Source organism: Cetorhinus maximus, chromosome 1 (assembly GCF_964194155.1).
Source record: "Cetorhinus maximus chromosome 1, sCetMax3.hap1.1, whole genome shotgun sequence".
NCBI classification, from domain to species: Eukaryota; Metazoa; Chordata; class Chondrichthyes; order Lamniformes; family Cetorhinidae; genus Cetorhinus; species Cetorhinus maximus.
In genome coordinates, this window is record NC_135879.1 from 144,352,242 (window position 1) to 144,370,411 (window position 18,170).

General features: G+C 42.3%; 1 protein-coding gene across 1 annotated transcript in view; it reads right to left on the reverse strand.

Annotated features, from left to right (window-relative positions):
* The window catches only part of LOC144684276 (cysteine-rich hydrophobic domain-containing protein 2), a 75,802-nt gene that overhangs the window by 39,766 nt on the left and 17,866 nt on the right, over window positions 1-18,170 (reverse strand). The window contains exon 2 of the mRNA XM_078547910.1: window positions 7,209-7,263. Coding sequence (XP_078404036.1) covers window positions 7,209-7,263 — 55 coding nt within the window. The remainder of the gene's footprint in view (window positions 1-7,208; window positions 7,264-18,170) is intronic.

The window sequence follows — 18,170 nt, forward strand, 5'->3', positions numbered from 1 at the left end:
CTTTGTAACAAAGTGTATCATCTCACACTTCGCATTGAACTTCATCTGCCACCTATCTGTCCACTCCATCAAGGTGTCAATGTCCTTTTGAAGTTCTACACTGCCCTCCTCACGGTTTACAATTCTCCCAAGTTTTCTGTAATCTGCAGACTTTGAAATTGTCCCCTGCATGCCAAGATCTAGATCATTTATATATACATATATATGAGGAAAAGCAAAGGTCCCAAAACCGACCCCTGGGGAACTCCAGTACAAACCTTCTTCCAGCCCAAAAAATACCCATTAACCATTACTCTGTTTTCCCAAACCTCAGTCAATTTTGTATCCACATTGCTACTGTCCCTTTTATTCCATGACCTATAACTTACCTCACAAGCCTGTTGTGCGGCACAGTATCAAGCGCCTTTTGGAAGTCTATATTCACCACATTAACGGCCTTGCCCTCATCAATCATCTCTGTTACCTCTTCAAAAAACTCCAACAAGTTAGTTAGACATGATTTTCCTTTAACAAATCCATGCTGACTCTTCCGAATCAATCCACATTTTTCCATGTGACTATTAATTCCATCCCAAATAATTGTTTCTAGAAGTTTCATTGAGTCATAGAGGTCTACAGCACACGAAAAGGCCCTTCGGCCCATCGAGTCTGCGCCAGACAAAGTACCTAACTATTCTAATCCCATTTTCCAACACTAGGCCCATAGCCTTGTATGCCATGGCATCGCAAGTGCACATCCAAATACTTCTTCAGTGTTACGAGGGTTTCTGCCTCTACCACCCTTTCAGGCAGTGAGTTCCAGATTCTCACCACTCTCTGGGTGAAAAAATTCTTCCTCACATCCCCTCTAAATCTCCTGCCCCTTACCTTAAATCTATGCCCCCTGGTTATTGATCCCTCCACCAAGGGGAAAAGTTCCTTCCTGACTACCCTATCTATGCCCCTCATAATTTTATACACCTCAATCATGTCCCCCCTCAATCTCCTCTGCTCCAGGGAAAATAACCTCAGTCTATCCAACCTCTCCTCATAACTAAAACTCTCCAGCCCGGGCAACATCCTGGTAAATCTCCTCTGCACTCTCTCTAGTGCAATCACATCCTTCCTATAACGTGGATTCCAGAACTGCATGTAATACTCTAGCTGTGGCCTGACCAGCGTTTTATACAGTTCCAGCATAACCTCCCTGCTCTTATATTCTATGCCTCAGCTAATAAAGGCCATATGCCTTCTTAACCACCTCACCTACCTGTAACGCTATCTTAAGGGACCGGTGGACATGCACATCAAGGTCCCTCAGATCCTCGGTACTTCTCAGCGTCCTACCATTCATCGTGTATTCCCATGCCTTGTTTGTCCCACCCAAGTGCATCACCTCACACTTATCCAGATTAAATTCCATTTGCCACTGATCAGCCCATCTATATCCTCCTCACTATTTACCGGCCAACCGCGGTAAATGTGTCATCCGTGAACTTACTGATCAACCCTCCTTCATTCAACTCTAAATAGTTTATTTATACCACAAACAACAAGGGACCCAACACCAATCCCTGTGGAACCCCACTGGACACAGGCACCCAGTCACAAAAACACCCCTTGACCATCACCTTCTGCTTCCTGCCACTCAGCTAATTCTGGATCCAATTTGTCAAATTGCCTTGGATCCCATGGGCTCTTACCTTCGTTATCAGTCTCCCATGTGGGACCTTATCAAAAGCCTTGCTGAAGTCCAAGTAGACTACATCAAATGCATTGCCCTCATCTACACACCTGGTCACCACTTCGAAAAATTCAATCAAATTGGTCAGACATGACCTCCCCTTAACAAAACCATGTTGACTGTCCTTGATTAATCCCTGCCACTCCAAGTGTAGATTAATTCTGCCCCATAGAATTGCTTCCAATAGTTTCCCCAACACTGAGATTAGAATGACTGGCCTGTAGTTCCCTGGTTTATTCCTTCCTCCCTTCTTGAATAACGGTACCACATTGGCTGTCCTCCAGTCCTCTGGTACCTCTCCTGTGGCCAGAGAGTTATTGAAAATTATTGCCAGTGCCCCTGCTATCTCCTCCCTTGCCTCACTCAACAGCCTGGGATACATTTCATTCGGGCCTGGAGATTTATCAACTTTTAAGCCTGCCAGACCACTTAGAATCTCCTCCCTTTTTATGCTAATTTTTAAAATTATATCACAGTCCTTCTGCCTGATTTCCATACCCATATCGTCCCTCTCACTTGTGAACACCGACACAAAGTATTCATTTAGAACCCTACCTAAGTCTTCCAGCTCCACACACAAATTACCACTATGGTCCTTAATGGGCCCTACTCTTTCCCTTGTCATCCTCTTACTCTTAATGTACTTGTAAAATAACTTTGGATTTTTCTTTATTTTACCTGCCAATGTTTTTTCATGCTGCCTTTTTGCTCTCCTAATTTCCTTTTTAAGTTCCCCTTTACACATTCTATACTCCTCCAGGGCTTCTGCTGTTTTGAGCCCTCGATATCTGCCATAAGGCTCCCTTTTTCTCTTTATCCAATCCTGGATATGCCTCGACATCCAGGGTTCCCTGGATTTGCTGGTCCCACCTTTTGCCTTTACTGGAATATGTTGGCCCTGTGCTCTCCCTATTTCCTTCTTGAATGAGTCCCACTGCTTTGACGCAGATTTACCGACAAGTATCTGCTCCTAGCCCACTCTGGCCAAATCATATCTGATCTTATTAAAATCGGCCTTCCCCTAATTTAGAGCTCTGATTCTGGCCCACCCTTGTCCTTTCCCATAACAACCTTGAATCTAATGGAGTTATGATCACTATCTGCAAAATGCTCCCCCACTGATATCTCTACCACTTGCCCAGCTTCATTCCCTAAAATTAAGTCCAGGAACTCCCGCTCTCTTGAAGGACCTTCTACGTACTGGCTTAAAAAGCTCTCCTGGGTGCATTTTAAGAATTCCGCTCCCTCTAAACCTATCACACTATGACTAACCCAGTTAATGCTGGGGAAGTTGAAATTCCCCCGCTCTTACTACACTATTATTTTTACACTTTTCTGAAATTTGCCTACATATCTGCTTCTCTATTTCTCTCTGACTGTTTGGGGGCCTATCATACACTCCCAGCAATGTGATTACTCCTTTTTTGTTTTTCAGTTCTACCCATATGGCTTAATTTGAGGAGCCTTCTAAGATGTCATCCCTCCTTACTGCTGTAATTGATTCCTTGGTCAATATTGCGATACTCCCTCCTCTTTTACCTCCTTCCCTGTCTCATCTGAAGACCCTATATCCTGGAATATTGAGCTGCCAATCCTGCCCCTCTCTCAACCATGCCTCTGTGACAGCAATGGCATCATATTTCCATGAGTTCATTTATGCCCTTAACTCATGTGCCTTATTCTCCTTGCATTAAAATAAATACCAGCCAACCTTGCCAAACTCCCTTGTGCCTTAACTGACCTATAATTTCTATACCTTCCAGATTCACTTGCTCTCTCTTCTAATTTTGGCTGTGCATCTCCCCCTGCTGAACCTCCTCACAGGATCCCATCCCCTGCCAAGTTAGTTTAAACCTTCCCCAACAGCATTAGCAAACCTCCTTGCAAGGATGTTGGTCCCATTCCGATTCAGGTGCAACCCGTCCGCCTTGTACAGGTGCCACCGCCCCCAGAAACGGTCCCAATCTCCCAGAAATCTAAAGCCCTCCCTCCTGCACCATCTCTTCAGACACACATTCATCTGGACTAACCTCCTATTTCTATACTCACTAGCACGTGGCACCGGAAGTAATCCAGAGATTACTACCTTTGAGGTCCTGATTTTTAATCTGTTTCCTAGCTCCCTAAATTCTGCTTGCAGGACTGATCTGTAATTGCAAGACAGATCTTCACAATCTTTTTTGAACAAGGGCATCATGTTTGCAATTCTCTAGTCCTCAAGCACCTCCCTTGAATCCAGGGAACATTGAAAGATTATTGCCAGTGCCTTTGCAATTTCCACTCTCACTTCCTTCAATATTCTTCGATGCATCTCATCCAGTCCCGGTGCCTTATCAACTTTAAGTACTGACAGCTAATCCAATACCTCCTTATCAATTTTAAACCCTTCTAGTGACTGAGTTTCCTCCTCTGCCACCATGGCCTGGGCAGCATCTGCCTTGTAGGTAAAGGCCGATGCAAAGTATTCATTTAATACTTCAGCCATGCCTCTTCCCCCTTTTTGGTCCCTAATCAGCCCTACTCCTCCTTTTAACATTCTTTTACTATTGGTGTGCTTACAGAGGGTGAAAGGGAGGGAGGAACTTAACATAGCCAGCATCACCAGGGAAAATGTGCTGGGAAAATTAGACCTAAAGGCTGACGAGTCCCCAGGACCGATGGCCTGCATCCTAGAGTCTTAAAAACAATGGCTGCAAGGATAGGAGAGGCATTGGTTATAATCTTCCAAAATCCTTGGATTCTAGAAGGATTAGGATAGAAGGTCCCAGCAAATTGGAAAATAGAAATGTAATTCCTCTATTCAAGAAAGGAGGGAGGAAACTAGAGACCTAACATCTGTCAGAGGGAAATTGCTAGAACCCATTAAGGAGGTTATAGCAGGATACTTAGAAAATTACAACAGGACCAGGCAAAGTCAAGATGGTTTATTGAAAGGGAAATCATGTTTCACTAATTAATTAGAGTTCTTTGAGGAGGTACAAGCAACGCGGATAAAAGGGGAACCTGTAGATGTGATGTACTTAGATTTCCAAAAGGCATTTGATAAGGTGCCGCATCAAAGATTGCTACTGTAACCTGGCCTAGATTTCAGATTTTTAGTAGGATTTAGGTTGCCTGCTTAACTTGACCATTTTTAGAGGCTGTATTCTGCAACAGGCTAACAAAGTCAAGCCGTCATTTTGTACTAACATTTTATCTAAAATAAGCCATTTTGTGATTTGAACCTGCTGATAAACTATGTAACATTTTAACACACTAACCACTAGTATTTAAAGTAGCAACCAACTAGTAACACATGATTGTATTAGAAGAAATACCTCAATTACTCTGTAATTGAAAAATAAGTAATTAATCAGTTTCTTAAGTAAGGATTGGCTTCTATTTATTTTTGTTTTTCTACCAACATTCCTATCTGTATTTTAAACATGCTGTGAGTGTCTGTGGGAAACAACTGCATTATTCTGGCAAGGTCCCTATCAAAACAAACTATCCTTGACTCATCTAGTGCTGGGCCTAATGAATAAGGCACTTGTCCAGTATTGAGATAAGGAACACATATTTAAGTGCTCCATTGTCATCATGTTTAAGGTAATATGCACAGATCCAATGAAATTAACCCGTACAACGTTATTGACCAATTGGCTGTTAACAACAACTTTAGATCAAGGTGGGGCAATACCAGAATTAGGTATAAAGGAAGGTTTCTGGAACCATCTTATTTATGTACACCAATTGAAGGGACTCTGTATTGTGTTTTCTTGGGGGCAGTAGAATTCCTGGGTAGAGAATGGGTAGTATAGCTCTGGGCCCAGGGACAGAGGCAGAAAGCCTGTTGGCATGGACCCTGTATAGTGCCGTTTCCTTCCGAATCAGAGGCAGAATTCCTGTCAGTGAGAAGAATTGAAGTAATTTTCCGCTTCTTCTAGACTGGCTGTCTATTTGAAACCATGAAGTCTATAGCATATTATTGATAAATATATCTTTTTGTTATTTTGCTCCTTTAGATAATTGATTACTGTATTGTTTTATTTTATCCTTTATTCAACAAACGTTGGTATTATTTGCTAATTCAGTGTCTGAGTCTTTGCTTGATGGTCATATCTCTGTTGAACTAAAACCACTTAAGAGTTAATTTAGGATTAGGTAATTAGGCTGCATGCAGCTAAATTTAATCAGTCTAAATATATCAAAACACCCTTTTTTAAAAATGTAAACTATACAAAATAAGAGGTCATAATGTAGGGGGTAACATATTAACATGGACAGAGGATTGGTAAGCTAACAGGGAGCAGGGATACATCGGTAATTTTTGGGTTGGCAAGCTGTAACTAGTGGGGTGCTACAGGGATCAGTGATGGGACCTCAACTATTTACAATCCATATCAATGACTTGGATGAGGAAACCAAATGTATGGTGGCCAAATTTACCAAATGACACCAAGGTCAGTAGGAACGTAAGTTGTCAAGAGGAGGTGAAGAGTTTACATAGGGATATAGATAGGTTAGATGAGTGGGCAAAAAATTGGCAGATGGAGTATAATGTAGGAAAATGTGAACTTGTCCACTTTGGCAGGCAGGGTAGAAAGTAGTATATTATTTAAATTGGAGCGATTGCAGAACTCTGTGGTATGGAAGGATCCGGGTGTCCTGGTACATGAATCACAAAAACTGTGTGTGCAAGTACAGCAAGTGATTAGGGAGGTAAATGGAATGCTGGCATTTGTGGCAAGCGGATTGGAATATAAGAGTAGGGTAGCTTTGCTGCAGCTGTATAGGGCCTTGGTGAGACCACATCTGGAGTACAATTTACAATTTTGGTCCCCTTATTTCAAAAAGGATATAATTGTGTTAGAAGCACTTCAGAGAAGGTTCACTTACCTCGTTCCTGGGATAAAGGGCTTAACTTATGAAGAAAGGTTGAACAAGTTGGACCTACGCCCATTGGAGTTTAGAAGAACGATCTTATTGAAACATGTAAGATCGTGAGGGGGCTTGACGGAGTGGATATTGGGATGATGTTTCCTCTTGTAGGGGAGGCTAGAACAAGGGGACACTGATTAAAAATAAGAGGTCTCCCTTTTAAGACAGAGATGAGGAAAAGTTCTCTCTCCCAGAAGTCTATGAAATTCTCTTCCCCAGAAAGCATTGCAGGTTGGGTCATTGAATCTATTCGAGGCTGAGTTGGATAGATTTTTGATAGACAAGGAAGTCAAAGGTTATGACGGGGCAGACAGGAAAGTGGAGTTGAGACCACAATCAGATCAGCCATGATCTTATTGAATGACAGAGCAGGCTTGAAGTGTGAATGGCCTACACTCTGCTCCTAAGTTCTACTCTAAATGGCACACATTTTTGAACAGGCTTTTGCTTCCAAAAACAAGTTAGCACTGCTTACATTTAATATACTTTAAATAATTCTAGCTTTCAAAAATTGTTCAGTTTTTCACCAAGAAACTTGACTCAATAGGAAAAATTAATGATTTACCTTTCCTGTTAACGATGAAGGGAATTCTGATTCAAATTTGTTGCTCAAACCAAACCTGAAATTACAGAACAAAGCACAGAATCTACACAACTCTGAAACACTATTTCAAGAAATAAATTTGACTTTGTAGAATAATGGATTAACAATAAAATATTTCACGCGTAAAACATTCAGAATAATGAAATGAAGAAACACACCAGAATAATTTTTGGGGATGGAAAATTTTGCTCTTATAATATTAGTCACTAAAGAATGTCAACATTTTGTTATGTCAGCATCAAGAATTCCTCGTACAGCACTGCAAAGGCTCACCCAACTCAGAAGAGACAGCACTACTGAATCAGTGCACCTCTTCTACTTTTGTCTTGCAGTCTATGAGTGGCACTACCCAAATAATGTTGAAATACAGGCATAATGATTTAGAAGCTGCCCCAATAGGAAGTGGATCAAGGCTGTCCCAAATTAAAATAGACATTTAAGTGAAAGGCAAGAGTGCATTCGTAGAATCATAGAATAGTCACAGTACAGAAGCCGGGCATTTGACCTGTTGAGTCCCTGCCGGTTCTCTGCGACAATTCAACAAATCCCAATCCGCAGTCCTTTCCCCGTAGCTTGCAATTTTTTCACCCCTTCAGGTACTTATTCAATTCCCTTTTGAAAACCAGTTGAATCTACCTCTAGCACCCTTTCAAGCAGTGCAATCTAGATCGTAATCACTTGCTGCGTAAAAAACCTTCACCTCATGTCATCTTTGATTTTTTTTGCCAATCACTTTAAATCTGTGTCCTCTGGTTCTCAACCCTTCTGCCAAAGGAAACAATTTCTCTCTATCTACTCTGTTCAGGACCCTCAACATCCCCTTTAAAGGAGAATGACCCCAGTTTCTCCAATCTATCCACATAACTGAGGCCCCTCATTCCCAGAACCATTCTTGTAAATCTTTTCAGCACCCTCCTTACAGCCTTCGCATCCTTTCTAAAGTGCAGTGCCCGGAATTGGACACAATATTCCAGTTGAGGCTGAACCCGTGTTTTATAAAGGTTCATTATAACTTCCTTACGTTTGTACTCTATGTTTCTACTTGCAAAGCTCGGGATCCCATATGCCTTTTTAACCGCTTTCTCAACCTTTCTTGTCACCTTCGATGATTTATGCACATGTACTCCCAGGTCTTTCTGTTCCTGCAGCCCCTTTAGAATGGTGCCCTTTAGTTTATATTTTCCTCCTCATTTCTCCTACTAAAGTGTATTACTTTATTTTACTTTACAATTTATGTTAAATTGCTTCTGCCAAGTGCCCACCCATTCCACCAGCATGTTCTTTTGAAGTCTATCATTATCTTCTTCACTGTTCACTATACTTTGAAGTTTTGTGCCATCCGTGGCTTTGAAATTATGCCCTGCCCACTCAAGTATAAGTTATTAATATAGATCAAGAACAGCAGTGATTCTAGTACTAACCCCTGGCGAACCCCATTGTATACCTTCCTCCAATTCTATAAACAACTGTTCACCATTTTCTGTTTACTCCCAGTCAATCAATTTTGTACCCATGCTGTGACTTCTTTTTATTTCATGGGTTTCAACTTTACTGACAAGATTTTATGGACTTTATTAATCCCTGTTTGGAAGTCCACATGCACCTCAATTGCTTTATCCTCATCAACCCTTTCTGTTACCTCATCAAACAATTCAATCAAGTTAGTTAAACATGATTTGCCATTAACAAATCTGTGCCTTAATTAATCCACATTTGTCAAAGTGACTTAATTTTGCCCCAGATTATTGTTTCTAAAAGCTTTGCCACCATTGAGGTTTCTTCCAAGTAAACCATGTTCAGAACGATATTAGCCATATTGGATTTTAAATACTGCTGAATACTGTTCATGTGGAAGGAATTTATAACCCAATTTACAAAGTTGGGTTATAAAAGTTTGGGTGATTCATACAGATTTTGTTGAAAATTGTACAAGATTTGTTATTTAGCTGGAAATAGCAATGCCTATTCTAGACATTGCATGCAAGTTATCTAACATTCTTCCTCAACCCACAGCAATAAATCAGTGGAGAGCTGAAGTTTGACATGAAAATATAATTCAATGGGACACTGCTCTTCCCATTATGAAGAATATTAAGCTGCTGCCTCCTGGCAGCTACATGTATGGACACATGGCTAAACTGCAAAGTCTCAAAATAGATGCCTTTTAAAAGACAGTGGCCCATATTTTGAAATCAGGAGCAAACTAATGCTGCTCATTGTTCCTTACACTTACCCACAGATTTTGCACTGCATCTTGCAGCAATTGGAGTCAAATCAATGCAGCGTCTTCTACAGGGGATCTGGGACCAGATTGAATAATTCTTACTAAGGCACACTGTCTAAACCACGAAGCGTTGGTTAGCATAATTAATTCAACGCCAAAACATGCACGGAAAGCAAAATAAAGAGATGGTATGGATATTGAGAATGAGAGAGAGAGAACGAGAAGAGAGAGAGAGAAAGAGCGAGGGAGGGAAAGAGCGGGGGAGGGAAAGAGCGGGAAAGAGCGGGGGAGGGAAAGGGCGAGCCTGGGAATGAGAGAGAGCGTGAGAATGAGAGCGAGAATGAGAGAGCGAGAGCGAGAGAGCGAGAGCGAGAGAGCGAGAGCGAGAGAGCGAGAGCGAGAGAACGAGAGCGAGAGAACGAGAGCGAGAGAACGAGAGCGAGAGAACGAGAGCGAGAGAAAAACCTTCAAAAAATTCTATTTTAATCTCCAACAATAATTACAATCCGAGGTATGAGACACCAGCTTTCAAAAGTAAATTTTCAATGCCAAAGGGGTTGATTGGCAGCACTTAAAGACTCATCGTGCCATTAGAAATTCACTTATACTTGAATGGACAAGTCCCAACTTTTTCTGGTGTGTTCAGTGGGTATCAGTTGGGCAAGGACCACAAATTCATGCTCTCCTATGATGAGACTCTCAGTGAGATACTAGTGTTAGTATGAAATATCTTGAGGACATCTCAAACAGCAACTTCATGATTTGTGTATTTAACTGTGCATGTGCAGATGCCAGAAGATATTTTGTAATTTATTTCTTAATAAAGGTGAGTACTGATAGCCTCAGTATTATTTATACTGAAAAATGGGCCTTTGTTTCCTCGAAGATGTTCATTCTGCTAGCAGACAAATACATTAGCCTCTTTAGACGAAAATTCTCTTTGAAAGCTTTGCTGCACGTACCATAGGCAGATGATGTCATCCAACTAGGGAACTACACATTCTCTTTAATTTCCTCTCTTGATAATGTCAAGATATTGCTCCTAAATATATTATGTTTACTGAGGCAGAGAGCACCAGTGCCATTTACTGCAAGAGTATTTGGTAAACTTCTGACAAACACGCTATCTCAGACAGGGACTTGAATATCATGCCAAGTCATGGGCTGAATCCTGCCCAGTCATGTGGACAGTTATCAGTTCTGTACTAGGCTATGCTTTGGCACTACTTGTTCACTATTGTCATAACTTTTGAGGTTCTAGTTATACTTTGACCATTAGTTGCCAGATCAGCCCCCAATTAGTCCTGCAGACAAATCAGGTGATACAAGGCAACCATTTTGAGAATATCTTTTTTTTGAGGATTTTGTTCAGCTTTCTCAAATCTTTGTATGAAACAAACAACCTGTGTTTTTAGGACTAGGCATGATATTCCTTAATGTGCATCTTGGCACCTCATCTATAATGGTCCTGAATTTTAGGAGCTCAGTACAAAGCAACTATCTGCTTTATCCAGTTTCTCACTGACTGTCTATAAAATATAGTCTGGATTGAAAAATTCCTCAGTGGTAGGAGGTCAGGCTAGGCAACAAATTACCATGCTTCTGCACAGCAAAGAGAAGCACCTCAATTCTGGTTGACACAATTCCCCTGAAAGCACCATCATTAATAGTAACTGACTACATGAAGGTCCTTGAGAAATAACTCGTGCTCGAACATATGTCACAAAAACACGCTTTATGCCAAATAATGATTTTTAATCCAAAGACCTTTTCAAACACAGACTAAAAGTGAAACTTGAGCTCGCAAAAATGGCAACCCAATTTACATCACTGAATCTTCCACATTCCAATCCATTGAGATGGAAATACCATATCTGCAAAGACCTGAGGATAATGGCCTGAGGAGAATGCAACTGAGTCACATATCCTGTCCCCATTAGCAAGGTATCAAGGCAATCACCCACGATATTCAACAAGGAACTCCCAGACATGAACTCATCAAGCTACAGTGGGAATGTGCTAAACCCAATCACTTGAACAATGGGACACTGGCTGAGAGAGAAGATTCCCAAACATGAACTGACTTAAGTTACATGGGGAAATGCACAAGTCACAACTATGTTTGAATCACTGGGTGAAGATCATGTGACAGCTCCTCCCTGTGTATGCTTAAACTTCTGCTTTCTCTGCAATAAAAGAGCAAGCAGAAGAGTGAAGACCCGAGAGGGATTCCTCCTTCCCGCCACACAATCCAACCCATCTTGCAAGCTTCGAGCCCTGTTTGCTGACTGTGACCACCAAGGGAACCCTCTTTTGAGACATCTTGAAGGAAATCAACCCAACACTATCATCACCAGAAGAACAACCAAATCAGCCATCTATATCTTAAATTGGGATCCATGGAAGGAATGTCATAAGACCACAGAATTCAGCCTGAAGCCAGCCAAGTCACCAAACGGCATACTGTATATCCCTTTTACTTCCCTGGACTCAGTTGGCAAATCTATCCTTCCCCACGCTGTAATCTATTGGCTATTATGTGTGAACTTCAAGAGTGTGTGTGCACGTACGCGCGAAAGTCAGAGCATATTTTATTATTTTGCTTAGATCAGTTCAAGTATAATAAAACTAAACTATTTGTTAAACTCAAGACGACCTGTCTGATTGGTTCTTTTATGATTACAGCAGGTAAGTATTTAAACCTAACTTAATTGGCAAGTATATCCTTTTCGAAGAAACCGATTGGGGTCAAACGAGGAGGGGGAAAAGAGGGGAGCCATTCGACCCCTCCTCACCTGATTGTAACACATTTCACAGTACTGTAATGGTCCAGGGTGCTTGGGGTGTGGGTATCACTGGCTAGGTCACCATTTACTGACCATCCCCAACTGCCCCTGAGAAGTGGTGGTGAGCTGCCTTCTTAAATCTCTGCAGTCCATGTCCTGCAGACACACCCGCAGTGCTATTATGGAGGGAGTTCCAGGATTTTGACCCAGAGACAGTGAAGAGATGACAATATACTTCCAAGTCAGGATGGCAAGTGGCTTGAGCGGGGGGGACATTAAGGTGGTGGTGCTCCCATGTGTTTGCTGCCCTTGTCCTTCTAGATGGAAGCAGTCATGGGTTTGGAAGGTGCTGTCGATGAAGCCTTGGCGAGTTCCTGCAATGCATCTTGTAGATGGTACACACTGTTGCCACTGTGTGTCTGTGTTGGAGGGAGCGAATGTTTGTGGATGGGGTGCCAATCAAGTGGGCTGCTTTGTCCTGGATGGTGTCAAGCTTCTTGACTGTTGTTGGAGCTGCACTCATCCAGGCAAGCTGTAAGTATTCAATCACATTCCTAACCTATGCCTTGTAGATGGTGGACAGGGTTTGGGGAGTCTGGAGGTGAGTTACTCACACCGCAGGATTCCTAGCCTCTAACCTGCTGCTATAGCCACAGCATTTATATAGCTAGTCCAGTTCAGTTTCTGGTCAATGGTAACCCCCAGGATGTTGATAGTGGGGGATTCAGTGATGGTAATGCATTAATATCAAGGGGCAATGATTAGATTCTCTCTTGTTGGAGGTGATCATTGCCTGGCATGGCATGAATGTTACTTGCCACTTATCAGCCCAAGCCTGGATATTGTCCAAGTTTTGCTGCATTTGGGCAAAGACTGCTTCAGCATCTGAGGAGTTGCGGATGATGCCGAACATTTTGTGCAATCATCAGTGAACATCCCCACTTCTGACCTTATGATAGAAGGAAGGGCATTGAAGAAGCAGCTGGAGATGGTTGGGCCTAGCACCATCCTGAGGAACTCCTGCAGTGATGTCCTGAAACTGAGACGGTTGACCTCCAACAACCAATCATCTTCCTTTGTGCTCGGTATGACTCCAACCAGTGGAGAGTTTTCCCCGATTCCCATCAACTCCAGTTTTGCTAGGGCTCCCTGATGCCACACTCAGTCAAATGCTGCCTTGATGTCAAGGGCAGCCACTCTCACTTCACCTCTGGGGTTCAGCTCTTTTGTCCATGTTTGAACCAAGGGTATAATGAGGTCAGGAGTTATGGGGCCCTGGCAGAACCCAAACTGAGCGTCAGCGAGCAGGTTATTGGTAAGCAAGTGCCACTTGATATCACTTGATGACCCCTTCCATCACTTTACTGATTATTGAGAGTAGGCTGATGGGGCGGTAATTGGCCGGGTTGGATTTGTCCTGCTTTTTCTGTACAGGGCATATCTGGGTAATTTTCCACATTGCCAGTGCTGCAGCTGTACTGGAACAGCTTGGCTAGGGGCATGGCTGTTCTGGAGCACAAACCTTCAGTACTGTTGCCGGAATATTATCAAGACCCATAGCTTTTGCAGTACCCAGTGCCTTCAGCTGTTTCTTGATCACGTGGAGTGAATCAAATTTGCTGAAGACATCCCTAATGATGGTAACCTCCGGAGGAGACAGATACTTATCATTCACTTGGCACTTCGGGCTGAAGATTGTTGCAAATGCTGGATCCTTATCTTTTGCGCTGATGTGCTGGGCTCCCCCATGATTGAGGATGAGGATATTTGTGGAGCGTCTCCTTCCAGTGAGTTGTTTAGTTGTCCACCACCATTCACAACTGGATGTGGCAAGACTGCAGAGTTTAGATCTGATGCAGTGGTTGGTTGTGGAATCGCTCAGCTCTGTCTATCACTTACTGCTCATTTTGTTTGGCACGCAAGTAGTCCTGCGTTGTAGCTTCACCAGGTCAACACCTCATTTTTAGGTATGCTTGATGCTGCTCCCGGCATGCCCTCCTGCACTCTTCATTGAATCCCCTGGCTTGGTGATAATGGTAGAGAGGGATGTATGCCAGGCCATGAGGTTACAGATTGTGGTTGAGTACAATTCGGCTGCTGATGGCCCACAGCACCTGGCTGCCAAGTCTTGCGTTACTAGATTTGTTTGAAATCTATCCCATTTAGCATGGTGGTAGACAGAGGGCATTATCAATGTGAAAATGGGACTTTGTCTCCACAAGGACTGTGTGGTTGTCACTCCTACCGATACTGTCATGGGCAGATGCATCTGCAGCAGACAGGTTGGTGAGGGTGAGGTCAAGTATGTCTTTCTCAGTCTAGCTGCTATGTCCTTTAGGGCTCAGTCAGCTCAGTCCGTAGTGGAGCTACTGAGCCACTTTTGGCGATAGACATTTAAGTCCCCCACCAAGAGTACATTCTGCACCCTTGCCACCCTCGGTGCTTCAACATGGAGCAGTACCAATTCATCACCGGTGGGCCGGGGGGGGGGGGGGGGGTGGGGGGGGGTTCCTTGCCCATGTTTCACCCAGTGTCATGAGACTTCATAGGGTCCGGAGTCAATGTTGAGTGCTCCCAAGGCAACTCCCAACTGTATTCCAGTGTGCCATCACCACTGCTGGGTCTATCCTGCTGAGGGACAGCACATGCAGAGGGATAGTGATGTGGTGTCTGGGACATTATCTGTAAGGTATGATTCCATGAGAATGATTATGTCAGGCTGTTGCTTGACTAGTCTGTGAGACAGCTCTTCTAATTTTTGCACAAGCCCCCAGATGTTAGTAAGCGCAACTTTGCAAGGTTGACATGGGCGAGTTTGCCATTGTCGTTTCCAGTGCCTAGGTTGGTGCCGGTTGGTCCGTCTGGTTTTTAGTGGTTTGATACAACTGAGTGTCTTGCTAGGCCATTTCAGAGGGCATATAAGTGTCAACCACATTGCTGTGGGTCTGGAGTCACATGTAGGCCAGACCAGGTAAGGACAGCAGACTTTCTTCCCTAAAGGACACTGGTGAGCCAGTTGGGTTTTTATAACAATCAATGGTTTCATGCTTATAATTCCAGATATTTATTGAATTCAAATTCCACTACCTTGGTGGATTTGAACCTGGATCTCCAGAGCATTACTCTTCATCTCTGGATCACTAGTCCAGTGGCAGTACCACTATACTGCCACCTCCTCCTTCTCTAACTGAAACACAAGTTTGCAGAATAATTTTGTGTAGCAGGCAGGAAGTGACTTTCCTCACCACATTACATACTCATCACTATCAGTACTTTTTAAAGCCCTTCATGGCCTCTCCCCTCCATATCTCTGTGACTGGGGTAGGCGATGGCGTAGTGGTATTGTCGCTGACTAGTAATACAGTGACCCAGGGTATTGCTCTGGGGGATCTAGGTTCAAATCCCACCACGGCAGATGGTGAAATTTGAATTCAATAAAAATCTGGAATTAAAAGTCTGACGATGACCATGAAACCATTGCCGATTGTCGTAAAAACCCATCTGGTTTACTAGCGTCCTTTAGGGGAATGAAATCTGCTGTCTGACCTACATGGGCCTCCAGACTGACTGCAATGTGATTGACTCTTAAATGCTCTCTGAACAAGGGCAATTAGGGATGGGTAATAAATGCTGGCCTAGCATCCCATGAATAATAAAAAAACTCCTCTAGCCCTATACCCCTCCAAGCTATCTTCGTTCCTCCAATTCTGGCCTCTTGCACATCCCCAACTTTAAATCACTCCACCATCGGTGACTGTGCCTTCAGTTGCAAGATCCCAAGGTCTAGGATTCCCTCCCAAAGTCTCTCTGCCTCTCCATTTCTCTTTCCTCCTCTGAGGTGCACCTTTATGAAGAAACTTTTGGTCATCTGTCCTAATACCTCCCATGTGTCTTGGGATGTTTTACTGTGTTAAAGGTACTACACATGCAATTTGTTGTTGTGAAGAATTTACTGCAGTGCAGAGTGCAAATTTCGTAGTGACACAGTTGCAATGGGTTGATTTTGGCTTTTAATGAACCAGATTGTAATGCCATAAATCCCTGAATTTCACAGCTAAATCCTCATTTAAATGAACTAGTTCCCTCTAACCTGTGCAGCTGCGCAGCAACCTCTAAGTTCCTGCAGGCCACAAAAGTTGGCCCTTTTAAGTTACTGTGGACGTAGAGCCACGCAAACAAAAAAGGGGCGGTGCATTTAAACAAATCACTCTGCACTCAAAATCACTTCACGCCCTCTTATTATTGTTATCACAATTCCAGTTTGATCGAAAACTTCACAGTAAAACTCAAGAATCTTCATTGCCATTGAACTCTGAAGAGAAATAAGCTTCAAATTACATAGATTATATCAGAGTTAGGGCAGTGAAATCTGTTTTTACAAATATTGCTTCTTGATTTACTTCGCAGTTGGAAAGAGTCATATTTACATATATTCATTAATTCAATATAAGGAGAATTATATCCTAGACAGAGTAATATTTAGAACTGGTATTATAATTCTGTAGAAGAGTCATATTGGATTCAAAATGTCAACTCTGTTTCTCTCTCCACAGATGCTACCAGAACTGCTGAGATTGTCCAGCATTTTCTGTTTTTATTTCAGATTTCCAGCATCTACAGTAGTTTCATTATAATTCTGTATGTTGTCAGAAACCTCCAGCTTGAAATTCAATAGTGATAGACACATGCAGTTTTTGACCAAGCTGCATTGGAAAAAAGGCAACAAAATGGAAGCTGCATGCCTTTCAATTGAGGATGGGAAAATTAAAGGGTACTAGGTGGCTTTTGCCACTTCCCTAGGATTAGCTGCCAGGGGCATTGCACTCTCAACCATAGGCATCAGCCGACACCATGAAAAAAAATCAAAATTTTTTAAATCTGAAAGATGGCAAGGGTAGAATTCACAAAAACACAACATTTAGAAAGTTTAGAACACTGAAAATAATGACCTTTTCCCATAAAGTTGCTGCCAGTGACAAAATATTTTCTCAAAAGATCTAGCTTTAAACCATCCAGTATCAAAGGATAAAAAATGAGCAAATTTAAGGATATTTGTTTCCAATGTGTTGTGCTATTTTTTGAAGAAATAGCATTGTATAGGGCCAATTTAGAATAGAAATGAGGTAGGACAAAGCAAATGCAGGTGTGGTTTTGCTCATGATTGCTTAAATACATTGTTGAGAGATTAAGTGCTAAAAATAGAGCCAGTGGTCAAACATAGAACATTAAAATTAGTCTGGAACTCTGTGAGATGAATATACTTGCATTCGAAGAAAAACAAAGTGCGAGGCTCTGAATCATTTCTCAGAATTTTTTCTCCTCTTCAATTTTCATCTTTCCTGAGCATGTGTGATTACACTTTGGATACATCTGCTAGTGTAAAATGTATCTGCTTTGTAATGAACTTCTAAAATTCAGGATCATTTACAGTTGATGTTCCAAGATACCAAAATAGGAATCTTCTCCATCGCTGCCTAGTCCTAAGAACACAAAAGGTTTATTTTATATGAAGATTCGCGGAAGCTAAACAAAATCTTCACTTGTTCAAGTAAATTCTCTGGTCACCACTGGTCTTGCCTTCCCCTCGCAATCAACATGTTTCAAAGTTGAGCCTAAACCTGTTCTCAACCAACATCCATACTTCCAGAAGGTGTCACTATACAGCAACTAGGAGGGAGGAGCTGAGGATGATTTTTTTCCTCACTGGTCCAACAAATTAATATTATCGGTCTATTTTACCTTAAGGGCCACCAGAATCAGACTGAAGCTACATGCAGCCAACATTTATAGTCATTTTGAAGTAGGGGTCACTGATCACAATAAGCAGAAACCAAGCTAAATATGCAGCTCAGCACATTGAGGCCACTTATTGTGCTCCACTATTATCTTCTCTGAAATCAGCTACTTTAATAG